The sequence below is a fragment of the Rhinopithecus roxellana genome, chromosome 19 (genome assembly GCF_007565055.1).
Source record: "Rhinopithecus roxellana isolate Shanxi Qingling chromosome 19, ASM756505v1, whole genome shotgun sequence".
NCBI classification, from domain to species: domain Eukaryota; kingdom Metazoa; phylum Chordata; class Mammalia; order Primates; family Cercopithecidae; genus Rhinopithecus; species Rhinopithecus roxellana.
Genome location: NC_044567.1, coordinates 60372708 through 60398955, shown reverse-complemented (window position 1 = coordinate 60398955; position 26248 = coordinate 60372708). Strand labels below are relative to the sequence as shown.

Below are 26248 nucleotides of genomic sequence, written 5' to 3'. Positions count from 1 at the left end.
TGAGGGGACACCGTACTTTAGGGTTCAGGAAGGAAAAGAACTTTGGCAGAACATCTACTCTGGGCCAGGCACGGAGGCAGTATTTTCACCATCACTGTTTCTTTCCATCCTTAGACATGAAGGTAGCTATTTCTTTTCCTGTGTCCACTGATGGAGAAATAGAGACTCAGATAAATGAATTCTTGTCCACCGCACGCCGCTGGGAAGCGGTAGAGTGAACATAGACAGGTCTGTAGATGACAGACCCTCCACCACTGGCCTGAAGGTCAGGGTGCCCAGGGCCTGCCCTGACAACAGTAGCCTGTGCGGCTTTAATTACAACCCACCCCTCTGAGCACAGTGTGGTCACACCGGAAGGTGCATGGAGTTGGGCTGGCAAGCCTGGACTCCCGGCCGGCTGCTGCCTCAAGCCCTTGGCACATAGTAGGTGCTCACTAGGTGAGCTGTTGAGTGGTGCTTTCTAGAATCCACTCCCTCGAATCTGTCAAATGCAAGGCTCATTGGCACAAGCTCTGGCATCTGCAGGTTCTTCCCTGATATCTGTCCTCTCCTCCAGCCCCGGTTCTGGCTTCACGGAGGGAGGTGTGGGCTCAAGTGCTCCAGCTCTGAAGCTGTCTGTGGGACTGAGCACCTCCCGCCCAGTTGAGTGACCTTGGGCAGGTTTCTAACCCCTCGAGGCCTTGGTGTCCCCTCTCCAAAATGTAGATTGTAATCCTGTCTAGTCATGAGGTTGCTGTGAAGATTAGACGAGCATATAGTAGAGACCCTAGAACAGCCTGGAACATAGCAGGTGCTGTCATTTTTGTGGATATTGTTACCAGATGCTGGCTTCTGCCTCCCAGCCCCACCCTATCCACAAAAAGGCAGGTATCTCCATGATGGATTAGAGCCCCTCCCCTTTCCTCCGTACCCACATTGTTCCATCAGTTCCCTTGTGTACACTTACGTCCACCCTCTCCCCCACTGGCCAGAAGGGCAGAGGCCCCATTTCCATCCGGAGCAGCCAGCTGAGCAGTCTTGTAGAGTCCGGGGCGAAGTTCACTATCTCTGTTGAGAGAACTGTGGTGGGGCAGGGAGGTCTGCGGGGCTGAGTCAGCTCAGAGGATGAGGGTGACTGCAGAGAGGGGGAAGCAGCTATTCTGCCCCTCACCCACCACCTGGGCAAGCAGGCAGCCATCCGGGAGTGAATGGGGAGGTAGAGGCAGGCTGGCCCAGGGCCCAGGACGGAAGGTGCAGGCAGCCAGTGGTCACGGGACCCTGCTGGATGGACTCTGATTGATGCCTTTGAGGGCCTCCCCCAGCCTTGGGGAGCAGGACGCAGGATACCCTCTACCCCCTACGACTTATATCAACCCACCTCCCTATTCTCCTTATGACACTGATATTCCCTTTGGCTGAGCCACAGAAAGTGGCCCCTCTTGCCTCCTGCCCTGGAGGGAGAACCCACGAGCAGAGCAGATGGAGTGGATGTGCATGCTGGGAGGGAAGTGATAGAAGGTGCTGGAGTGTGGGCTGGCAGCAGGCAATAGCCCAGTGTGGTCTGGGGAGGAAGGAGGCAGGGCTCTGGTTGGCAGATGTCGGGGACTCACACTGAAAACCAAGCCTTGGAGTCAGGCTGACCCAGGTTCACATCCCTCCCAGCCACAGGACCTTGGGCAGATTACCTGGCTGCACCTGCTCCATCTGCCTAGGGACCTTAGGATACTAAACGACCAGGTCACATAGGTGAGCAGGTGACCACTGGTGACTTTGTCTCCCTGTTTCTGCAGATGATGTGTCCCCGTATTTCAAGACGGAGCCTGTACGGACACAGGTGCACCTGGAAGGAAACCGCCTGGTGCTTACATGCATGGCCGAGGGCAGCTGGCCGCTGGAGTTCAAGTGGCTCCACAACAACAGGGAGCTGACCAAGTTCTCCCTGGAATACAGGTAAACTGCACCTCCCTGCCCTTCCTCCTGGCTGCCAGGGCCACTGCCCTGCCTTGAAGACGGCGTGGTGGGGAGGGGGTTTGTGTGACAGTGTGGGGCCCGGGGCTCCTGGGAGCCTGGAGTTCTGGAAGTGAGTGGAAAGGCAGCCCTGCCCCGAGGTGAGATGGCTCCACCCTATTGATCCCTGCAGAGGATGGCTGGGTTGTGGACCAGGGGTGCTGCCGGACAGGATGGTCTGAACCACAGTACATAGGAGCAGAGGTGGCGTTGGGTGCAGGGACGCACTAACAGTGGCTGTGGCTGTGACTGCGGCCCCCACCTCACTCTCTCGAACCCTGCCATCTCCAGGGGACTCTTGTTGAAGGGCCTGGGTCCAATGGAGGAGTGGGGTCTACAGCAACCTGGGATCAGTGAAGGAGGGGACATCTTCTATCTGTGGGCAATTCCGGTGGGACACAGAGATGGCCCTCCCAGGGCCTCTTGGGCTTATCTTCACTTCCTATCTGTGCCCATGCCATGGAGCTCTTGGGCCTGACTGGCCTTTCCCTGCTGGGACACTGCGAGGAGGGGAGAAAGAAGAGCCGGGAAAGAGAACAGCGTCTCAGGAAGGGTGGATTTGCTGCCAGTAGGGAAGCAGCCCCTCGCCCAGGCCACCCTGGCCTCCAGCCTTTCCTCACAGCCACAGACTGGGGCAGGCACTCCCTCCTTTCTGCTCTTATCCTCCCATCTCTGCCTGTTTTATTGGCTCCAACCCTGTGGCTGGTGATTAATCCCAGGGCCTGATGTGCATAATCAGTTGTGTTGGGGAAACAAGATTGTCTTGCCCTGGTGTTGTTGATACAAATCTGCCACCAGGGACAGGAATGCAAATAAGAGGAGGGGGTATAATTGCTCCATCTGTCCTTCTGGCGAACCATCCTTTCCTTTAGGGAGTGCGGAGGCCAGAGTTTGGAGTGACTCCTCACCCCAGTCTTTCTGCCTTAACCCTGGACTGCACAGGCTGATGTAGTGTGGCCACATTGGCAAAAGAAAGCCCAGGACAGGGCACCCCCTTCCCTCCTGCAGAGGGAAGAGCTGGATGGGCAAGCAAGAGGTCCTGCAGGGCTGGCCACTCTGGGCCTCCAGTTCTCCAGGAAGCCTACAAGGAGACCAGAAGGCTCTCCCTGAGCAGTCCCTGCTGTGGCTTTCAGTTGGGGGTCAGAGCCTCTCCTGGCCACCACCTAGCACCCCCAGGAAGTTGTGACCATCTCTGTGAAGAGCCCCTGCATCTTCTTAGATGCTGGACACACGCAAGTGGGTTACCAAGAGCATGGGATGGCATACCATGCGTGCAAGTGGTGCTGGGCCTAGCCTGCCCCTGAATTCTTCCAGCAGGGAGCTGGAGGCAGGATCCAGGAGGAGGGGAGGAGGAGAGTTGGTTCCTTATCTGGTTCAGAGCCACTCTTCTGGGGCCCCGGCACTGCTAGGATGCAAGGGTGGGTGGTACACAGAAGCAGGTTCCAGCTCAGTGGAAGGACCATGTGGAATGGGCTGCCTTTGAAAATAGCCCTCGTCCCTGCAGGCGTTCAAGGAGTGGACAGGGTCCAGCTATCGGTGGTGATGATGATGATGAGGTCCTGCTATTGATGATGATGGTGATGATGATGATGATGACGATGACGACAATGATGATAGCAATCATAGTCAATGAAAAAGAATGTATTATATGGCAGACATTATGATGTCCCTCTGTGATTATCTCATTTAATCCTGTCCACAATCCTATGAGTAGTTTCAGTTATTTCCCCCATTTTGCAGATAAACACACTGAGGCTCAGAGAAGTTAAAGAAATCACCTAAAGTCAGATGGTTGAGCTGGTGTTCAAATATAAATTGTCTGACAGCAGAGTGAGAATTTTTTACCATCCACCACACTGCCTCTCATTGGAGAAGCATTGCTGCAATTGCTTCCTTAATGTGTATCCTAAGCAATCTTTCTGCTAACTGTGCTCTGCAAATTCTAGAAAACAAAGCAATAGAGAGAATGCAGATACTCCATTGTATAGCTGTGTTGGGTGGAAGTTATTCAGGGGAAATAGATGAGCGTGCACTTGGGAAACTCATTCCTTTGCCTCCTCGCCCCCAAGAGTGTTGGCTCTGGTGGCCTGGGGGCAATGCTGTGCCTGAATGCAGGTCTGATCAGGATTTTCCTTCAATTAAAAGCTTGCTGTGCCCCCGAGGCAAGGTCTGCACTCCTGAGAAGGGCCTTAGAACTCTTCCTGATCTGCTCCTGATGGCATAGTCTCACCTCCTGCCACTCCCACCAGATCAGGCCACCACGGGTCTCAGGACGGTTCTCTACAAACTCCCTCTTCTTGGACTTTGTCCAAACTGTCCTCTCCCCTCCACGGGATTATTTCCCCTTTTTGGAAACTTCTTTCTCCTGCAAGGCCCAGCTCAAATTCCTTCTCTTTTAGAAAACCTGTCCTGATAATGCATGTGTTCTTAATCTCTCTCTCTCTCTCTCTCTCTCTCTCTCTCTGTCTCTCTCTCTTTCTCTCTCTCTCTCTTTCCCTCTCTCTCTCTCCCCCTTTGTCCCTCCCCCATCCTCTCTCTCTCTTTCTTTCTCACACACACACACGCAGAGCTCCATCTCCTCTGTCCTTTGTGACTGTCCACAAAGTATGGCCTTACGTATCCCCTAACACCTTTTTTGCCTTCTCATTATTTACAGAGGAGAGCACAAGTGCACCACAGAGCTGAAGTCAGAGCTTCCAGAACCTTGGCAGTTCCTGGAACCTCAGGACTTAGAACCAAGAGTTTGATACGGCCAGGCCCTCTTCCCTCCAAGTCACTCAGCTGTGCCCACCTCTGGGTTCATACTTCATTAAGTCATGAGTGACACTGAGAAGTTCAGGGCTCACAGGCTATAGCTGCCTGATTTCTGAGTAGAAAGAACTTCTCTGGAAGTTTCACTTAGAAAGTCCCAGGGAAGGATTCTGATTGGCCCAGCTCAGACCATCCCTGACAGTCGTGGTGGGCAACAGCATGGAGCACGCTGCTTGGCCAGGCTGGCCTCATATGTCTACTCCAGAGCTTGAGACACCAGAATTGGCAGCCCCCACACTACAGCCTTGTGGTAGGGAAGAAGGGTGAAAGTTGTTAACATAAGAAGGGAAAAGGGTGGTGGATAGATAGAAGCCACCTGTGTCCCTGGCTCATAGCAGGTGCTTTTTTCTTCTTTCTTTTAATTTTGATTTTTTTTTCAAATCTCAGTAAAATCGTTAGTACTGTAAACACCTTCATACGTGTCCATCACAACTGCTAACATTTTGCTCATGTGCGCTCTCTTACTGTCTCCCTACACACATATACACATGTACCTTTTCTGCTGAACTATTCAAGGATTTGCTGTAGACATCCTGTCACTTCATTCATAAGTAATATTTCCTAAGAGCAAGGCATTTGCCTGAAGAACCACACATGACACAATTTTCACAGTTGGGAAATTTAACACTGATATAATACCGCTATCTAAAACGCAGCCTATATTCCAGTTTCTCCATTTGTTCCGATAGACGTACCTTTATCCCAGTGTCCTTCATGGCCATGGTTGTTGTTCTTGTTCAGTGCTGGACCTAATCGGAGACCACACGTGGCCTTTAGTTGCCATGAGTCTTGATACACCTTAAATCTAGAACTATTCCTTATTGTTTCTTTCTTACCTTACATGGCTTTGGCACTCCTGAGAGTCCAGCCAGCTTTGCAGAATTTCTCTCAGTATGGGTTTGTCCAGTAATATCCTCATGATTAAACTCATGTTAAGCCTTTTGGGAACCATATTTGTAGGTATGTGTCCTTGATGCTCCACAGGAGAAGGCGTCTGATGACAATTTGCCCCATTATTGGTGATGTTAGGTTTGGTGAACTGGGCAAGGTGATGTCCACCAGATTTCTCCATTGTCAAAAGGTTGACGTATCTTCTTCACTTTGTTGTTGATGAGTGGCCTATAGAGTGATAACTTGGGACTATGTGAATAATCTCCTTCCCAGGATTCTCCCACCCAGTGGTTTAGTATCCATTGATGAGTCTTACCCGAATCAGTTATTACTGTGGTGGTTGTGATAAGGAGATTTTCTTGTATTCCTTATACTTATATTAGTTGGCATTCTTTTGTAAACAGCTTTCTTTTCTGACCCCCTTTAAAGTAATTTAGCATCAGTATAAACTCATGCGTTATGTTTTTTTATTCCATGTGCTTTAATCCACCCATGTCATTGTTCATTTCCATACTCAACCTAAATTTGGCCAGTGGAGCTTCTTCAAGCTGGAGCATGGGTCCTTTGAACATATCCCCATTAGATTCTGAACATTTCCTTGTTTTGGGCTCAACAGAATGTTCCAGGTTCACCTTTTAAATAAATGCATACTGAAAACCGCATTCCATAGGAGCCTGTCCAGCTTCATAGCCCACGGCTCTCCAACCACTGCTGGATACTGAGGACTTCCCCATATTTTACAAATCCCAGGCTCTGAGTAAGATGATAATATCCAATTTTCAGGCAGGAAAATGGCTAAATTTACTCAGCAAGTTGAGAGAAAATAAGATTAGAAGTGCTGCCATAAATTTAACTATGTTTCCAAAGGGAGGAAAGTTTACATTCATGTCCAGTCTCTGAAAGTCTTTATTCTTGGTGGGTTCTGTAGCCAAATGGGTCTGGGTTTGTGTGTGTGTGTGTGTGTGTGTGTGTGTGTGTGTGTGTGTGTACGTGTGCTACATGAAGTACTGTGCACCCTTCTGAGTACGTGTGACTGTGGCACAAATATATGGGTCCACATCCATCACTGGGGTCAGAGTGAAAAGAACATAGATGTTGAAGTCAGGCCTGCATGAATATGACCCTGTCCCTGCTAGTTCTGTCACCTGAGGCAGAAGTGGTTAGCCACCCTGATTTTGTTTCTCTCCTTGGAATCAGGCGCAGTAATGCCTACATCAGAGAATTATTGTAAGGAATACCTGGGATTCTACAGGTCAAGCCCACCCTGGTGCAATAGATGTGACCTGAATGATACCTGTTAGGATTATTCAAGGTGTCTGTCTCGACAAGATCATGGGACAGATCTGATAACAAACCCCCCAGAAAATCACGTGTGTAGGTAGCTTGTCTCCTCTGAGTGGCCACCTGGGGCTCTGTACACCTGTGCAGAAGTCCTCTTAGACAAGAGCTGTGAGAGCCCCTTTGTTGGTGACAAATCTTCATCCATTTTGAAACCAGCCTTGAATTCCCAGTTTAAGAAATGAGGCAGCTCTAAGAGCTGGGAGCACAGCAAGGAAACAAAGCAAAATCTGACTCGAAAGAAATGAGATCCTTTCTCTCATGTGAGCAGGAGGATACTGCATGGGAGACCCTCCTCAAGGTGTGGACACTGGCCCCACGACCTGCCCCTCCCCTGGAACAGGCACGCAGCTTCCCAAAGTGATTCCTGAGGCGTGTGCTGGGGACAGGTGGTGGGGGGAGGAAGAACACAAAACTTATTTGGATATAGAGTCTAATGTATGGAGTCTAATGTGTCTGCTAAAATGTGTGTGTGTGTGTACGCACATGCATGTATGTGTTTGTGTGTATATGATTCCCACACAGCCTTGTTTGCAGGTTAACAGTTAGTCATGAGCCTGTCTGAGTACAGCAGGAAGGTGTGTGTGCAACTCACATAAAAGCCGTAGAGGTCAGGCCCTCTTGTGTTAGTGCTGGAGCCTCTCTCATCTGACTGTTCTCAGCTCCCTCCTCTCCAGGAGCCATCTCCCAGGTTGAATCTATTCAGCTTCAGTTTACATCCATTTCACCAGCAAGGGCAGCATGGCTGGAGACAACCCCCCTGGCCGGAGAAATGACAGGACAGGGGATGGAGATGGAGGAGGACAGAGGGAGGATGGAGGAGAACGGAGGGAGGATAGATGGAGGATGTAGGAGATGGAGGGAGGATGGACAGCGGATGGAGAACTGAGGGAGGATGGAAAGAGGATGGAGGAGAACAGAGGGAGGATGGACAGAGGATGGAGGAAGGATGGATGGAGGATGGAGGAGAATGGAGGGAGGATGGATGGAGGATGGAGGAGAGTGGAGGGAGAATGGATGGAAGAGAATGGAGGGAGGATGGACAGAGGATGGAGGAGATGGAAGGAGGATGGAGGAGAACAGAGGGAGGATGCAGGAGGATGAAGGAGAACTGAGGGGGGATGGATGGAGGATGAAGGAGAACAGAAGGAGGATGGACAGAGGATGGAGGAGAATGGAGGGAAGATGGATGGAGGATGGAAGAGACGGAGGGAGGATGGATGGAGGATGATGGAGAATAGACAGAGGATGGACAGACGATAGAGGAGAATGGAGGGAGGATGGATGGAGGATGGAGGAGAAGGGAGGGAGGATGGACAGAGGATGGAGGAGATGGAGGGAGGATGGAGGAGAATGGAGGAAGGATGGACAGAGAATGGAGGAGAGTGGAGGGAGGATGGATGGAGGATGGAGGAGACGGAGGAAGGATGGATGGAGGATGGAGGAGATGGAGGGAGGATGGATGGAGGATGGAGGAGAATGGAGGGAGGATGGACAAAGAATGGAACCTGCCACCTGTCCTTGGGTCTGTGCCCTGGCAACGTCATCAACCAAATGATTTTGTCCCACCTTGGTAACATCTTCTGGCATAATTATTCTCACACTTAAAGTCGAATAGGAGAAAAAAGAAAAGATGAGCAAGGCAGATCACACACACACACACACACACACACACACACAGGTTCCCATACATAACTGGGCACACACACACACACACAGGTTCCCATACATAACTGGGCACACACACACTGTTTGTGAAGGTTCGCGGGTGCCAAGTTCTTTACAGCCATCATCTCACAACAGGGGAATCTCATTACCCTCATTCTGCAAATGAAGAACCTGAAGTTCAGAGAGGGTCAGGAACTTGCCTGGGACTATCCGGAGAGTGAGTGGCAGAGCCGGGAGTGCTGTTGGACCTGAGTGTGCTGCCTTCTCTGCAAAGGCACACACGGTTTCCCATCGGGCTCCTTCTGTCCCTGCCCCACATCACCGTGTCATTCTTCTGCCCCGGGGGCCACGAAAGCAAGACCCCCTTCCGAGAGGCAAGTGTGAGGGTGTGAGACCAGCTGAGGCTGAGTCCCATCCCTGGCCCATGTGGAGAAGAGCAGATGTATGCAGGGGAGGCCCAGGAGAGCCAGGTGGGCATCTGGCCGGCCCCAGGCTGGGTCCCCAGCCCACCTGCCATGTTGAGGTCCTTGTGGCAGAGCTGTGATGTCTGGGAACTGCATGGACTTGGCAGCTGGGAGAAGAAAGTATATCTGAGACAGAGAAGCCCCGCACATGTGACGGCCCCGGCAAGGGATACAAAAGCAGGGGACGCACGCGGAGCCACTGGCAGCCTTTGAAACTCCTCAGATAAGAAGATGAAGAGAAATTCCCCAGGTTAGCAGCTTTGTCTCTGGCTTCTTTGGCCCTCTTTCTGGCCTCCCCTTAGAAGAGAGAGTAGGAGGCAGAGACGGGGAGGCAGAGGCCAGCGGGCCTTCCCAGAGGGCACAGGAGCACCTGCATGGCACCAGGTGAGTGCCAGGAACCGAGCCAAGCTCTTACTGGCAGCAGTTCTGGAAGACTAGTGCAATTATTATCTCTGCTTCCTAACTAGAAGTCACAGCTCAGAGAGGTTCAGTGTGTGACCCAAGGTCACACAGCCAGTACACAGAGTCAGGTTTCACCTAGGATCTTCAGGACCCCAAGCCTGCGTCCCTCCCCTGCTCTGTGCTGCCTGGCAGAGCTTGTCCTTTCCCAGGGCAGCAGCACTTTCTAAGCCACTGCAGAAGGAGAAATAGTACATTAACTCTTATTAACAAACACTCAAATGATGACCTACCTCATGCCAGGCCCCACACCAGCCACTTTTACTTCGGTTCTTCTGAATTCCTTAACATCAGCAACTCCCGCAGGGGAGGCATCTTGATACATGAGGAACACAAAGGCTCAGGTTTCATTTCTTGTCCAAGATCTGAAATCATAGACTTTAAGACGAGTGCCAGGCCTTCTGCTTCCAAGCCTGGTGAAGGAACGGCAGGAGATGCCAGCGTTTGTTCATTCATCAGGCAAGGACTGGGGGCCTTCTGCCTGCCCGGCACAGAGCTAGGCAAGGAGGGCAATCAGAAAGGCAGTGCCAGCCCCGCCTGCCCCGCCACCTTTGGAAACGTTTGTTCTCACTGGAGCTAGAGGTGCCCACAGGACTCTAAGTACCGTGGCTGAGGAGCAACAGTAGGGGACTGAGGCCAGGTGAGTGTCGGAGTTTCAGGAAGAGGCAGGAAGAGGCGAGAAGGAGCTGGAGGAGTTGGGAGCAGCCCCTGGGAGACACAGAACTTGACCAGTGTGGACAAACCATGAAAGAAGGAGGTGCTCCTGGTAGGAGACGCCAGCATCCCTGGGTCACTACGATGGGTGCCAGTTGTGACCAGATACCGGGTGCTGGTGATGTGGCCCTAAATAAGACAGTAAGATCCTGACCCCCACGTGTTACTCGCACAGAAGTAAATAATACTGCGAGTGTGGGTGGATTCCAGTTTTGACTCATGCTTTCAAGGGAAAGTCAGGTCAAGCAGATTCCACTGGGGAAGCTGGTACCCAGAGAATGAGTGGAGGTAGCCAGGGCAGGGGGATGCCACAGGAATGGTCCCTGCATCTCCATCCAAGGACCTTGTGTCTGGAGGAGCTGAAAGAAGGTTCACGTGGCCAAGGAGGATACTGGGGCGAGATCAAGTTGGGGCGAGATCAAGTTGGGGCTTGTAGCTCTCTTAGGCACGTGCACTTTCTGTAGAAAGCTATGTGGAGCCCTCGAATGGTTTTTCCCAGGGAAGGGACATGATCAGATGCTCATGTTTCAAATCTTTGCTCAGGAAGCTGGGCAAGGAAAGGGCTCTGTGGTCCCACCAGGCCATATATAAGGGAGTTGGAAACCAGCCCGGCAGAACAAAACCTAGAGGCTAGATGGGAGAGGGGAAGCCTGGAGATTGGGGTGTCTTGGGAGGGAAGAGGGTGTGCTCTTGGTTTAGGAAGGACCAACTGTGTCAACCGCTGCTGGATTCTAAAATCATCAGCTCAGACTGGGCGTGGTGGCTCATGCCTATCATCCCAGCACTTTGGGAGGCTGAGGCAGGTGGCTCACCTGTCGTCAGGAGTTCAAGACCAGCCTGGTCAATATGGTGAACCCTCCATCTCTACTAAAAATACAAAAATTAGCCAGGTGTGGTGGCTCTTGCCTATAAGGCCAGCTACTTGGGAGGCTGAGGCAGGAGAATCACTTGAACCTGGGAGGCAGAGGTTGCAGTGAGCCAAGATCGCACCACTGCATTCCAGCCTAGGCGACAAACATAAATAAAAATAAAGAAATAAATAAATCACCAGCTCAATTTAGGGACATGGAAGTCTGGTGACCTTCAGGAGGGGGAGGATGGGGCAAGTTGAGGAGTGAGAGAGGGATGAGCAAGTCGGGGCAGGGAGTGGAGGGGAATCCTCACAGGAAAGTAGGAATCGAGAATTGGAGACTGGAAGGGGCATGACAAGTTGAGCCAGTTGCCCCAGGAAGTGGGAGACATGGCTGACCCAAGATGGCAGAGGTAGGACCTGGAATGCCAGGAAGTATCTTCTCGGATACATCCAGCAGGCAGTAGGCAGTCTCAAAAGGATTTTGGTTGAGGGAGTACAAGACCCTGTATCACCGAGTCCTGTCCATCTCTCCAGCCTCCTCTCTCGCTAACTCTCTTCACTAATGGGCGGAACGCATTGTGCACCTGTGGTCTCTGCTCTTTCATGCCCTCGTGCCCATGCCCACCTCCATCCTCCACCTCTACCGTCCTCGCACACCTCTGCCACCTGGCAAACCCTTGCTTATCTTCCCAGATCCAGCCCCAGCATCCCCCACTTGTGATGTCCAGTCCTGCCCCTGACTCACTGTGTGCCTTTGAGCAAACTGCTTAATCCCTGCCTCGGTTGCTAATCTGAAAAATGGGAATAATAAGACCAGTAGCTACCTCCCAGGGTGGCTGGGAATGGCATGCAAGATGAAGCGTGCAGAAGAGTGTCTGGTCACAGATGGCTCTATCAATGGAAAGGATGATCTGAGAGCCACCAAGGGCATGACGCTGACGCTCACCCACCTTCCTCCACTCAGCAGGGCAGGCTCCTCCCACCTCATTCTTCCTGGCCATGGTTCCTTCCCACCCTCCGGGGAAGTCCAGGTTCTTTTCCTCAGTGAAGGTAGATCCTATCTGCCTGTTACCAGCCCTTTGGAGATTTACTCTAATTCGGCCATGAGCTTGGACATCTTGTCTGAAAATTGAAGGCTGATGGTGAGAAAACTGAAGTACAGGAATTAGTTATGATGGGCATAAATTGAATTTTAATAGAGATGTACGTGGCATGGAGCCAGTGTACTCAGGCAGAGGGAAGGTAGTAATTAAAAGTTAACGAGTTTGGAAATGGCATAATCCTCAGGGAGGAATGGGAGAGGTGGGCTGGGAGGAGGAGCAGGCTGTCCTTCTCCCGACCTGAGGCCAGCTCCTCCCACTCCTGAGGATCGGGGAAGGTGGGGAGGCTGAAGGGACCCCATCTGCACACATAGCACACACACACACACACACATATGGGGCAGGCCTCCAGTATCCAACAGCAGGGCAGAGGGTGAGGGAGGGGCACCACTATTTGAGGACCCTCAAGCCACAGCCTTATGCTGCCTGGGAGGAAGGCACCAGCTAGAAACAGCTAGAGCAGGGCTTCTGCGCCTCTGCACTGCTCACATTGGAGAATGGAAACTTCTTTGTTGGAGGGCGGGGGTCTGTCCTGTGTGATGTAAGGTGTTAAGAGGCAGCCTTAATCTATAACCCCTAGATCCCAATAGACACCCCCTGGATGTGACAACCAAAAATGTCTTCAGATGCTGCCACCTGTGCTCTGGGGCAACAGCACCCCCATTGAGAACCATGACCTACAGCGAGGCGCTGGCATCCCCCGGACTCTCCCAGCTGGAGCCGAGCTGCCCTTCCATGCGTAGTTGCCCTGGCACATGGGAAGGGATGAAGAGCTGGCTGGCCACCCTTCGCTCCCTCTTGGGGGTCCCTCCAGCCCCCTTTCTCATAACAATTCAAGTAGAAGGCGCTTCCTGCTGCACAGGCCACCTTCCTTGATGCTCTCTGTTGGATCCTCAGCCCGGGGCAGGTATAACACCTCCACTGCACAGAGAAGTCAGAGACTCGGAAAGAGTGATTCACTCCGGCCTCCTCTGATCAGTCCTGCTAAAACCATTAGCCGAGAGGTTGAGGATACTGGTGCAAGAGGACACGGAGTGGTGCTCCTTACGACCTGCTTCCCACAGATGCACGCGGTCCTACATGCCGTCCATCCGCCCACCGTGGCCTGGGAGCCCCCTCCTGCTTTAGGACAGGTTCTTCCTGACATGAGGGGCCCAAGTGCGGCCTCAGGATTTGCTAGTCAGTAGCAGGGAAAGCCAGGGTGGTGGCAGATGGGACGGACAGAGGCGGCGGGGAGCATCCCCGAGGGTCAGGGCTGGTGCTGGGCAGCGAGAGGCACAGCTGCTCCTCATGCATCAGGTTGACAACCTTGTGATAATTATGTCAATTAAGACTAATAAGTTCAAAGTGTAAGGGGAAAGGCGGAAAAAACATGCAAAAGTCTCTCAAACCGTGGCTGGCTTGGTTTCCATAGCAACCTGTTTCCTCACAGTCTCCGTTAACAGGTCCTGGCTTGGGGAGAAAATGAGTCCCCCACTCCCGAGGAAGCTGGAGATGGATGGTGGGTGTGGCCTCGCTGGATGGAGATGGATGGTGGGTGTGGCCTCGCTGGATCTGGGCTGAGGGCGTTGGTGCAGGGGGCAGGCAGGGGAAATAGGAGCTATGAGACAGTCACGCAGCCACAGAACACCTCAGCTGGCATCCGGGACAAGCCCTGTCTTACAGCGGGGACATGGTGGCCCTGAGTGGAAATGACTTATTGGGGATACGGCATGCGTTCATATCAGAATTAGAATTCAGACCCAGGCCCCCTGAGTCTCCGTACCGCTTGGATCTCACTGGGCTCCCCAGCTCCTCAGCATCCTGGCGTGATCAGAAGCAAAGGCGCCAACATCATTTTCACTCAGTGTCATTTCCCTGGTCAGGCTGGGCACCTGGGAACAGGAGAGGGAATCGCCGTGTCAGGGATGGGAACATTGCCAGGCCCAGCACCCCAGGTCACAGGTTCTGTCCTCACGTCTCTCTTCTGACGGGATGTTTGCCCAGTTCCTTCAATGTCCTTGTTTGATTGCAGGATCACACAAGGGCGTCACCACCCACAGAGAGCTGTAGGTGGGACGGGGAGGACATTTCCATGAAGCTGTGGAGCTCTCTGAAGCTGGGGCAGGCAGGGAGATGCTGCTGTCTCCCAAAGGCACCCTGTGTGCCCATGCGCAGCTCTGCACCTCCAGCCATGGTCCACAGAGCATGACCCCACACACAGCCGTGCACAATGTGCCTTCATCGGTGTTAATGCATTTAATTCTCACAAGGAGGGCTGTGAGGATACAAAACACCTATTGCTTTGCTTTTACTTAATACAAAACACTTCATGCTTCCCATTTTATAGATATAGAAACTGAGTCCCAGAGAGGTAAAGTGACAAGTCCAGGATCACACTGCAAATTAGGCGGGAGCTAGGGATGTGGACCTGCCACCACCTCCTCTGCATGGAACAGTCTGGAACGCACAGGTGCGCACACACAGCCACACCCTCACTTCTTCCTGTCATCTCCTCCCACTTCCCAGCAACGGATGCATTTTCCATGGCCCACCCCGGCAGCCCTGGGGCGCCGCTGGCCACATCCGCCCAGACTCCCCAATGTGCCCCACAGAACATGCAAATGAAGCGCTCGCCGCCGCCTTTAATGAAAGGCTCCCGAGGAAAGCTCTTCTCTGATGAACTGAGGCTATTTATTTTCACCACAAGGAAATTTAATATGCAAATTAAGAAGGGTTTGATCATTCATCACATGAGATTGACATATTTGAATCTGGCCTGAATCCCGGGTAACTGGTGCACAGACATGGGCGCAGGCCGTGTGTGGCCCACAGTCCTTGGGGAGGGGAGGGGTGGTCTCCATCGGAGGCACAGATGTTTTTTATCTGGGGTAGTTCAGTGCATGGAAATGAGAGTTCCTCCTTTTTCCGCACACAGAAAAAGGCTGTAGACCCGCTTACCCTGAGAGTCTCCTGCTTTCCACCCCCTCCCAGGTCCTCCTGCGCCCGCCCGGCCTTGGCTCTCAGCCAGGACACAGAAACTAATTAGATCTTGACTCAGTTATGCGCTCAGGCAGGCAAATGGTCTAGACAGACGCCTGGGGAGTTGGTAATGACCCCTGCTTCCTGGGGGCTGCCGTGGCGCCTGACTACCCCTCCCCCCCGGAGCTCTCCCTTGGGCCCATTCATAGGATTCCTCAGTGTGGGAGGGTACAGGTAACTCTCCCCTATGTCTTCATCCCCTTGAAGAGGAATCTCTGCAGTGGCCCACTTGGCAGGGGAGCTGGGGTTTCTGACTCACCAGTCCGGTCTTCTCCCAGGGTCGCCCAAGTGCCCTGGGGTGTCAGAGACTCCTCCTGGGAGGGGGTTGAAAATAGGGCTTTTGGCTCTAACTGGCAGCCCCTGGGGGCTGAGAGATGCTGGTGTGTTCTGCAGCTCAAAATAAACAGAATGCATAGGTAGGGGGTTCCAGGCACTGGTGGGCTCACAGCTGGAAGAAGGAACAGGCCGTTCTCTCTGCAGGATGAAGACTAGTAACTAAGAGAGACTAAGTGCCCCAGGGGAGATGAGGCACAGTCCCTGGAGGCCAACCCACAGCACATCCACAGGCTCCAGCCACTGGGATACTCAAACACCATGGGCCCCTGGAGTGCAGAGTGAGGTCCTGCCTGCAGGAGCATGCCGGCCGCGCCACAGATAGCTACTCTGGTCAGCTACCTACTGCTGCTTAGGAAACCAACTCAGCACTCGGCTTGAACAACCAGGATTATTATTCCCCCTGGTCTCTCCTGGGCTCGCCATGAAGTTATGCCCATCTGGCAGTCAGCTTGGGCTGGGCTTGGTAGGGACAGCTGGGTGCGGGATCTCTTTCTCCACGTGATTTCTCCTCCTTGGTGGCATGGTGAGCCACCATGGTGTTGGGGCCATGATCCTAGAGGGTGAATGTAGAAGCTGTAAGGACCACATTCTGTCAGTGAAAGCGAGTCATGAAGCTGGCCCAGATTTCGGGAGTGGGGAAATGGACTCCACATCCTGATGGGGGTCGCTGTAAAGTATCAGAGCCATGCTCCTCAGTCCCCTCCTGGCCTCCTCTCAGATCTGGCCGTTACCCCAAAGCCTACACCGATCGCCTTTTCCAGATGGCGGCTCACAGGCGGGTCCCCAGGGCTTCATTAGCACGGTTCTGGTCCAATTCTCCCACTTGGTATTTCTGAAGGCACCCGCAAGCGTGACTTTGGAAAACTCAGAGAGAATGGGCAAAGATTGGAACTGAGTCATGCAGGATAAAGAGCAGAAAGCTCAGAGCTGGTAGGATTGAGTCTGGGACCTGCTGCCTGTGATCTGAGCAGATGTTGAGAGAGGCAGAGAGAGGGGCCGGGCGCAGTGGCTCACACTTGCAAGCACAGAGACCTGTGCAACATAGTGAGACCTTGTTTCTACTAAAAATAAAAAAGTTAGCTGGGCATAGTGGTACGTGCCTATAGTCCCAGCTCCTTGGGAGGTTGAGGTGGGAGGATCGCTTGAGCCCTGGCAGTCAAGGCTGCAGTGAGCTGTGATCGTGCCACTGCACTCCAGCCTGGGTGACAGGAAGACCCTGTCTCAAAAAAAGAAAAAAGAAAGAAAGAAAGAAGAAGAGAAAGCCAAAAAACAGAAAAGAAAGACAGAGAGAGGAGTTGGCTCTGGGACATAAGGCTCCCAGCAGCCAGGGTCACAGCTTCTGACACCTGGGACTGAAGGTCCCCGGGCTGCTTTGCTGGGCCAGGGCTTGTCCTAGATAAGTATATATTGGGCCAGTGTCAGGGCGCTGTTAGAGGGTGCTGAGAACAAGGACAGGTGAAGTAGTAATAATAACATTAACAATAACAGCAGCAGCTAACTCTTAAAGATTGCTTACTATAAGCCTTATGCCAGCCCGTGTCCTAAGCACACTACATGCATTATCTCATTTAATCCTCACACTGGACATTCAGGTAGGAGCTATAGTAGGGTGGTTAAGAGCACAAAATCTAGAAGCCCACTGGTGCTCTGCCAGCTACTGGCCATGTGAACTGGGGCAAGTTCCTTAACATCTTTGTTCCTTGGTTTCCTGATCTTTTTTATCTGCCACATTTGGATATTATTAATTCTAACCTCGTAGGGTGGTTAATAAGGAGTAAATGCATGATCACATGTGAAATGCTTAAAACACTGCCTGGAGCCAGGTGTGGTGATTCACGCCTGTAATCCTAGCATGTTAGAAGGCCAAGGCGGGTGGATCACTTGAGCTCAGGGGTTCGAGACCAGCCTGGGCAACATGGCAAAACCCTGTCTCTTAAAAATAATAATAGTAATAATACAAAAAGTAGCCAGGTGTGATGGTGCATGCCTGTAGCCCCAGCTACTTGGGGGGAATCACTTGAACTCAGGAGGTCGAGACTGCAGTGAGCTGAGATCACCCCACTGCACTCCAGCCCGGGTGACAAAAAAAAAAAAAAAAAAAACCTATCTCAAAAAGAAAAAACAACAAAAACAAAATAAAACACTGCCTGGCCCATATTAGTACCTATTGTTACTACCCCTATTTTATAGATGAGGAAATGGAGGCACAGAGAGATTAGGCAGCTTTCCTAACGTCACACAGCAAGTGAAACACACAATCAAAAACCCTCCCTCCTTCTCCATCTGTGCCTGCCATCCCTTAGAGCAGAGCTCCTTGGCAGAGCAAAGCCGAGTGGTTTGACTTGGGACGCCTTTGTGCCGTGCTTTAGCGGGGTGCCCTCCAGCCCTGCAAGCAGCGGGCCTGCCCCGGCTTCTTGATCACCCACTGTGAGTTTAGACAAAGTATCAGGTACCAGGGGCACTCCAAGAACAGGCGGAGCTTGCAGCCTTGCTAGGGAAGTCAAGACAGGCCACCGAAAAAGTCAGGACGCAACCCCAGAGAGCAGGGAGGCTCTGAGAGAGGGCACAGGTCTCAAGCTCTGGTGCTCAGTAGCAGAGGAAGGCCGGGGTGGCGTTGTAAGAAGTCTGCTGTGAACTAGTCGAAACCAGGGCTACGTGGCAGGTTCTCATAGTGCTAAATCCACTCTTTGCATAAAATTCTGTGTGTTTTGTCCTCTTTTGATGTTAAAAATGTCCTTTTAAAGAAAGAAAAGAAAATCTGCATGACAGATTTTTTAGCTTTTGTTGTTTCACTTTTTTGTTGGCCAAATTAAAGTCGGCTACTCTACCTAGGTTGAAATAGACATTGATGATATAGCGGAGGGCATAAGTATAGATGTAGATCCCAGAGCGGAGAGCCTCAGCCACACCTGAAGCCTTGCCACAGACATAGAGGGTCAATGCTGACCTTCAGGCAGGGCTGCCAACAGCAGACACTGCAGGGCAGACAGGGCGGCCTCTTTCCAGCCTCCCTTGACCTACCAAGCATGTTATAGGCAACGACCTGGAGACTGTGGCTCATCCTCCAGCCTTATCAACATCTAGTAATCCCAGAACATCTGATCTCAGGAAACCCAGAGCCTGGTGAAGCCCAGAGAGCAGGACTCAGCAGGACAGGAAGCTCTGGCCATCTGGGTGGTGCTTGGCAGGGTTCATGCCATCACAACTCACCTATTCCCTACCTGGAACCCCCCTCTGAGTTAATGCTTCCAATCCCCTTACCCCCCCCCCCCCATCTTAGTATTAATTAGCTTGACAAAGTCATTCCTCCCCAAAGATGACCAAGTCTTCATTCCCTTAAGGTCCCTGGGATTTGGAGATGCTGAAAGGCTTCATGTTTAACTCCTTCCCTCTCGCCTCCAGGGAAGTGACCACTATTGTCTTGGTGGATAGGAACAGGAAATGAATGGACTCCAAGTAGAGCTGGGGAACAGTGCGTTTCTAAGCAGAGCGTGGCAGCAGCAGTAACGTTTTCATCTAAACGCAAGCAACTGCTGGTATCGCAGTACATGGAGACAAGAGTATTGCTATTACTCTCGTTGTTGTCATTATTACTGCTAATTTCCAGAGCCTAACACAGTGTCTGGCTCGTTGTAGGCACTCCAGTATGGGTAGAATGATTCAGAACAGTGGGAAACTGCATAAGGACACATTTTGTGACTGCTTACCGAATGTCAAGCGCCGTGCTAAGCACTTTGCCGTCAGTTCTGCTACTGTGTGATGGATACGTTTGTAGAAATCACCATGCTATGCCAAACTGTGCAATAAAAACCAAAGGGCTTATGGGGGAAATGGAGTGAGGACAGCAACATGCAAAAACTTCATTAGCGACATATTAAAAAAGAAAGGAACTTAATGAAGACGATTGCACAATTTTACACATATTAAGTGGTTAAGAAATGCATAACTACTATAATACTTACGACACTTTGCCTTGGAAAAGGCTCCCAGTTTGCTTGCGGAAGTGGGTTTCAGAAGGGGTGCAGCTTATGAGTTACTATGAAGTGGTAGAAGGAAGGTTGTCAGACATTTAAAAAAAAAAAAGTTGTAACACCAGGTGTGGGTGAGTAACATTTGCAGTGAGCTGAGGACCCCAGAGCCATGTGCATTTTGTGCACAACTGTGCATCCCACCTCAGCTGGGTGCAGTTTTCTGTATTGACTCCTGCTTCTTGCAGACAAAACTGTGCATAGCAAATGCAAAATCCACAGATGCTCATATCATTCTCTAATATATCAATCTCAGTGGAACAAACGTGTGTTTGAAAACAAGCCTTACAGCGAGCTGCCTGAACTTGTATTTTCTATAAGACAGCCATCTTGGCCGCACACAGGGGCTCACGCCTGTAATCCCAGCATTTTGGGAGGCTGGGGCAGGCGGATCACGAGGTCAGGAGATCAAGACCATCCTGGCTAACATGGTGAAACCCCGTCTCTACTAAAAATACAAAAAATTAGCCGAGCGTGGTAGCGGGCACCTGTAGTGCCAGCTACTGGGGAGGCTGAGGCAGGAGAATGGCATGAACCCGGGAGGCGGAGCTTGTGGTAAGCCAAGATTGCGCCACTGCACTCCAGCCTGGGCGACACAGCGAGGCTCCATCTCAAAAAAAAAAAAAAAAAAAAAAAAAAAGACAGCCATTCTTACTTTGCCCGTTATACAGATGGAGTGTCTGAGGTATCATGAGGTTCCATCCCTTGTCTGAGGTCACGTGCTCAGTGAGTGATAGAACTGGGACCAGAGTAAAGGGTTGTCTGAAGCCATAGCCGAGGTTCTTAAAGACTGTGAGTCTTTGAGGCTATGATCAGCCTTTTCATCAGACTATGATCAAAGTCATCTCGCAGACGGGGAAACTGAGGACAGATGAGGCAGCACCCTGACCTCCGTCATCACCTAGACCCATTTCCCATTTGAAGCCTTGATTCTGACCACCCATCTGCCTCACACCTGTGTCTCCATCTCATCACAGAGCATTGTCGAGTTTGTGTGCAAGGACTCACCCTGGGAACACCGTAAATGAATATTCTGATCAGCAGGTCTGGCGTGGGGCCCAAGATTCTGCATTTCTGACCCACTCCCAGGTGGTGCTCCTGTGGCTGGTGCCCACACCTCACTGTGAGCAGCAGGGCTGTGGAACGCCTTCCACCTCTTGCCCTGGCCCTCCTGCCCCAGCTGTCAGTTCCCTGCTGGCTGAACCTGCTTCCCCAGCCAGTGGACCTCGTCATCACCATCTCAGCCTCCCTCTTGCCAGTGTCTTCAGCCCCTGGCATTGAGGTCCACCTGTCACAGCTTCCTGGAAGAGCCCCAGCCTTGGGTCAGCCCAGCTTTCAACCCACCTTGCTCCTTCCATAAGGCTACTGAGCCCTGCTGAAGAAAGCCAGCCACCTGTGTAGACAGCACCTGTACAAAGTCAAGGTACTGGCCGGGCGCAGTGGCTCACACCTGTAATCCCAGCACTTTGGGAGGCCAAAGCGGGTGGATCACCTGAGGTCAGGAGTTCAAAACCAACCTGGCCAACGTGGTGAAACCCCATCTCTACTAAAAATACAAAAATTAGCCAGGCATGGTGGTACATGCCTGTAGTCCCAGCTACTCGGGAGGCTGAGGCATGAGAATCACTTGACTCTGGGAGGCAAAGGTTGCAGTGAGCTGAGATCGCGGCATTGCACTCCAGCCTGGGCAACAGAGTGAGAGTCCGTCTCAAAAAAAAAAAAAAACAACAACAACAAAAAAAACAGCAAAAAAAACAAAGTCAAGTTACTGCCCTTGCCTGCGCCTTCCCGCAGTTTCCCCAGTCAACTTACTCATCCTCCACAGCTGCTGTTTTGAACAGCCAGCCCACCGCCCCTCCCTTCACTGCTCCCTTCCCCGAGGAAGTAGGAGAATTGTAAGGAATTCATTTCTCCCACTTCCTGCCATCCTGCCTCAGTTAACTCTGCCCCACCAGGTCTCTCCTTCTGCCAGGGACTGCACTCCACTGGGTACAGAACCACAGACCCTCAGGAACTGGCTGCTGGCTCCATCACTTGTCCTCTCTTTCTGCCTCTCCTTTTTTTTTTTAGAGGCAGAGTCTCACTCTGTCACCCAGGCTGGAGTACAGTGATGCAATCATAGCTTACTGCAGCCTCCAACTCCTGGTCTCAAGCAATCCTCCTTCCTTAGCCTCCCAAGTAGCTGGGACTACAAGCATATGCCACTACGCCTGGCTAATTGTTTTATTTTTTGGTAGAGATAGGTTCTTGCTATGTTGCCCAGGCTAGTCTCAAACTCCAGGACTTGAGCCTTCCCCCTGCCTTGGCTTCCCAAAGTGATGGGATTACAGGTGTGAGTCACTGCTCTCGGCCTCTACTTCTCCTAACTGTTCCCCACCCCCAATGTTTAACCTGCTCGAGTCTCACATCTTTAAAAACCAAAGTCCCTCCTACAGACCTCCCTCTGCCCACATTCCCTTTCTTGCCAGGAACCACTCTCCTCTTTTTAGCACACAACTTTGCATTCTCCACCTGTCCAGACCCCTCCTCTCCTCGCCAGTTGTGCCCACTGAAACTACCACCCACCCCAGGCCATCGGGTGCCCCCTCGTGCTAGCACCAGTGACACCTTTCTACTGTCCCCTGGCCCCCCAGCACCATTGTACACAGTCATCCCCATCACCTCTCCCCAGTCTATGGCAAAGACTGAATTGGCTTCCAACCCTTTGGCCTTGACCAACTCCAGTTCCCTCTCCAGTCTGCAGTCAGAATGACCTTTGTACACATGTAAACCTGCCTATTTTGCAACAGGGGTTGGCAAGCATTTTCTGGTCCAGGACAGACAGTGAATGTTTGAGGGTTCACAGGCCACACAGTTTATGGCAACCTTCAACTCTGCCTGTGCAGCAGGAGAGCAGCTGCAGACGCTGCGTCCACAAATGCGCATGGCTGTGTCCCAGTAAAACTATTTATGGATGCAGAAATTTGAATATCGTATAATTTTCATCTGACATTAACATTACTCTTGATATTGTTACATTTTGCTAAAAATGTGTGAGCTCTTTCTTCCTGGTACACCTATTGTAGAGGCTGTGACTGTAGATTTGGCCTGTGACTGTAGTTTGCTAAGCTCTGTTTTATAGCCGTGATTAATACCCTCAACATATTTCCACTATCCTCAGGAAGAGGCCCAAACTCCTCAGCCCAGCCCACAAGGCCCGGTGGGGACTGGCCCAGCCATGAAGTCCAGCCTCCCCATTATCCCAGCCAGGCTCTTTCTCTGGCTAACACCAGTCGATGTCTCAGGAATCTCTGTCTCTGACATCTACTTATCATGCCTGGCACTCTTCAACCATCCTTGCCTTCCCCTCAGGACCTGCACTGGACAGCATCTCCTCCTTTCCTTCCCTTGCCCCCTCAGCCTCCATCAGCACCTGCACTTACCTGAGCCTTCCTGCCCTCAGGAAGGAGATAGAGAGGCCCAGCCCCCATCTCTCCACACATGCACACCCTCCCAAGTCCCACCCATCTCTAAGTCACCCCACAGCTCAAGCCTCAGCTGTTATGGGTTGAATTGTGTCTCCTTCAAAAATATATATTGATGTCCTAACCCCTAGTGCCTCAGAGTGTGACCTTATTTGGAAATAAGGTCATTGCAGAGCTAATTAGTTCAGGTGAGGTCACACTGTCTTAGACTAGGTAGTCCCCAAATCCAATATGATGGGATCCTTTTGAGAAGACAGGAGAGGCCAGGCACAGCGGCTCATGGCTATAATCCCGGCACTTTGGGAGGCCAAAAAAAGAGGATCATTTGAGCCCAGGAGTTCAAGACCAGCCTGGAAAACATAGCGAGATCCCATCTCTATTAAGAAAGAAAAGTGAGGGAGGAGAGAAACCCAGAGAAGAGAACACTAAGTGAAGGCAGAGGCAGAGATTGGAGTGATGTGACCGCAAGCCAAGGAACACGTGGGGCCCCCAGAGCCAAAGGAAGCAGGAAGGATTCTCTCTGGGAGCCTTCATGGGGGGCATGGTGCTGCTGAGCTTGACTCAGACACCTGGCAGCCAGGGCTGTGGGAGAAGAAATTTCTGTTGTTTTAAGGCACCCAGGCCATCGTGCTTTGTTACAGCAGCCCTGAGAAACAAATATGCCCCTGGATGCCCCAGTGTCCTGCTTCCCCCAAACAAGTGAGGCCTCTCACATCAGGGAACCCCTTCACTGTGAGGGAAGAGGCTCCTCAGCCAGCACCACTGTGCATTCAGCAGGTCTTATTAGGAGGCCGCTTCTCCCAGTTTGAGAAGCCATTGAGTCTCCCCTGCACACCTGGGAGGCTGGAGTGAGCCTGGAGAAGCGGATCCATGGGGCTGCTCTGGCTGCCCACCATGATTGGGCCACGGAGCCCCAGCCCCTTGGTTCCCTAAGGCCTGGTTTCCATGCACCCTCTTTATCAGTTTGTTTTAATTTGGTTTCTTTCTGATCCACCTTGGCATGAAAAGAATCATAAAGAATTTCAGCCCAGTGCCAGGAGCCCGGGACAAAGGAGTCCTCCCCAACCCTGGGAGAGGGAGCCGGGTGGCGAAGCTTTCCTCCCCGAGCCGGAGGAGCAGGGAGCGGTGAGGAAATTCTAAAGCACAATTGTAATCGAGGTGAGAGGAGATGCTCCTCTCATTTTGCTTTTCTGTTTTCTTGTTTCTTAAAAAAATATAAAATAACCACACCGCCTCCCCCAAATCTCGGCATTTCTTTTTTCCCAGCCATTTAAATTGAAACCTGAGTTTTAACTCCTTGTACCCTGAACAGGGCTTGTCTTCTGCAGTTTTTCATTCCTTTCTGCTCCTAGTAATAAAACATTCTGTCTGGCTAGGCGCAGTGGCTCATGCCTGTAATCCCAGCACTTTGGGAGGCTGAGGCAGGTGGATCACTTGAGGCCAGGAGTTCAAGACCAGCCTGGCCAACATGGTGAAACCCCAACTCTACTAAAAAACAAAAAATACATACACACACACACACACACACACACACACACACACACAAATTAGCCAGGTGTGGTGGCGCACGTGTCTGTAGTCCCAGCTACTCAGGAGGCTGAGGCAGGAGAATTGCTTGAACCAGGGAGGTGGAGGCTGCAGTGAGCCGAGATCATGAGCAATGGGATGAGACTCCTGAGCAACTTCTGAGACTCCATCTCAGAAAAACAAAAACAAGTTCTGTCCTGTGTCGCTGTTCATGGTGCAGAGTTGTCCACGGGTCTCCCTACTCTCCTCCCATCTATGCAGTGGCTCCCTCCCAGCTGGACTCAGACACAGCTCCTGCATCAAGGTAAGGTCTGGGCAGCTCCCCAGAGGAATTTCTTTCTGGAGTGTGAAGCAGAAACAAGCAGAGAAGACCTACCCCAGAGCAGTCCTGAGGGCCCCAGGACAGGTCAGGGGGCAGGTATAGGGCAGGAACATGGATGGGGTCACATGGGGCTGAAAGGGAATCTCACTTTGCTGCCTCCTAGCTGGGTGACTTCAGGCCACATGCTCAACCTCTCTGAGCCCAGGTCCCCTGGCTGTAAAATGGGAAGAGGAGTCCCTTCCCCTGCAGTTGACCTGGGAATGAACCAGATAGTGTGTGTCAAGTGTTTGGTTCACAACCCGATGCTGCTACTGTGGTTGTTATTCAGGAAGGGATCCCCGTTTATTTTCTCAAGCAATAGGAGTACTGCCCACCCAGAAGGAGTAGATGTCTTGGATTCCCAGCCCTGTCCTGCCCTCATCTCACTTCACTGGTTCCCTCAGCTTTCTCCTCTGCTTTCTCATCCAGTCAGACCTCTGTGGGGACCACTGGGCTGATGGATCACAGTTTAATGAAGTCCTTATCCTTGTGCATTGAGAGCAGTTAATTGACCCAGAAGGTCCCAAGGCCAATAGACGCCTTCCCCCAGCCACTGCAAGCCAGGGCTGTCACCGTGATAGCAGCCCCGAGCTCGATAACACCGCCATCCTCTCATTGACCACAGGGCCAGGGGATCAATCAGAGCCTCATGGGCTCTTCTGGCAAAGCGGGGGAGTCTCGGTGGTGGCAGGCAGGCCCTGAGACATCTCCTCCCCTTATGAAGCAAACCACCTAGCAGCAGGTGCTTGTGCAAGCCTCAGGTTGTGCCTCAGCTGAGCACCGCTTTCAGGCACATCTGTATCCAGCCCTGCTCAGCCCTACGAGGAACCAGAACCAATAGGAGATAGACCCCCTTCCCCTTCCCCTTCCCCTTCCCCTTCCCCTTCCTCCTCCTCCTCCTCCTCCTCCTCCTCCTCCTCCTCCTCCTCCTCCTCCTCTTCTTCTTCTTCTTCTTCTTCTTCTTCTTCTTCTTCTTCTTCTTCTTCTTCTTCCTCCTCCTCCTCCTCCTCCTCCTCCTCCTCCTCTTGTTCTTCTTTCTTCTTCTTCTTCTTCCTTTTTTGAGATGGAGTATTGCTCTGTCACACAGGCCAGAGTACAGCGATGTGATCTTGGCTCACTGCAATCTCCACTTGCCTGGTTCAAGAGATTATCCCGCCTCAGCCTCTTGAGCAGCTAGAATTACAGGCACATGCCACCATGCCCCACTAATTTTTGTATTTGTAGTAG

General features: G+C 51.9%; 1 protein-coding gene across 2 annotated transcripts in view; it reads left to right on the top strand.

The window, feature by feature from the left end:
- SDK2 (sidekick cell adhesion molecule 2) overlaps positions 1 to 26248 on the top strand; it is a 317206-nt gene that overhangs the window by 137049 nt on the left and 153909 nt on the right. For both annotated transcript variants that reach the window (XM_030924058.1, XM_030924057.1), the window contains exon 2: positions 1770 to 1929. In XM_030924058.1, the coding sequence (XP_030779918.1) occupies positions 1770 to 1929 (160 nt within the window). The remainder of the gene's footprint in view (positions 1 to 1769; positions 1930 to 26248) is intronic.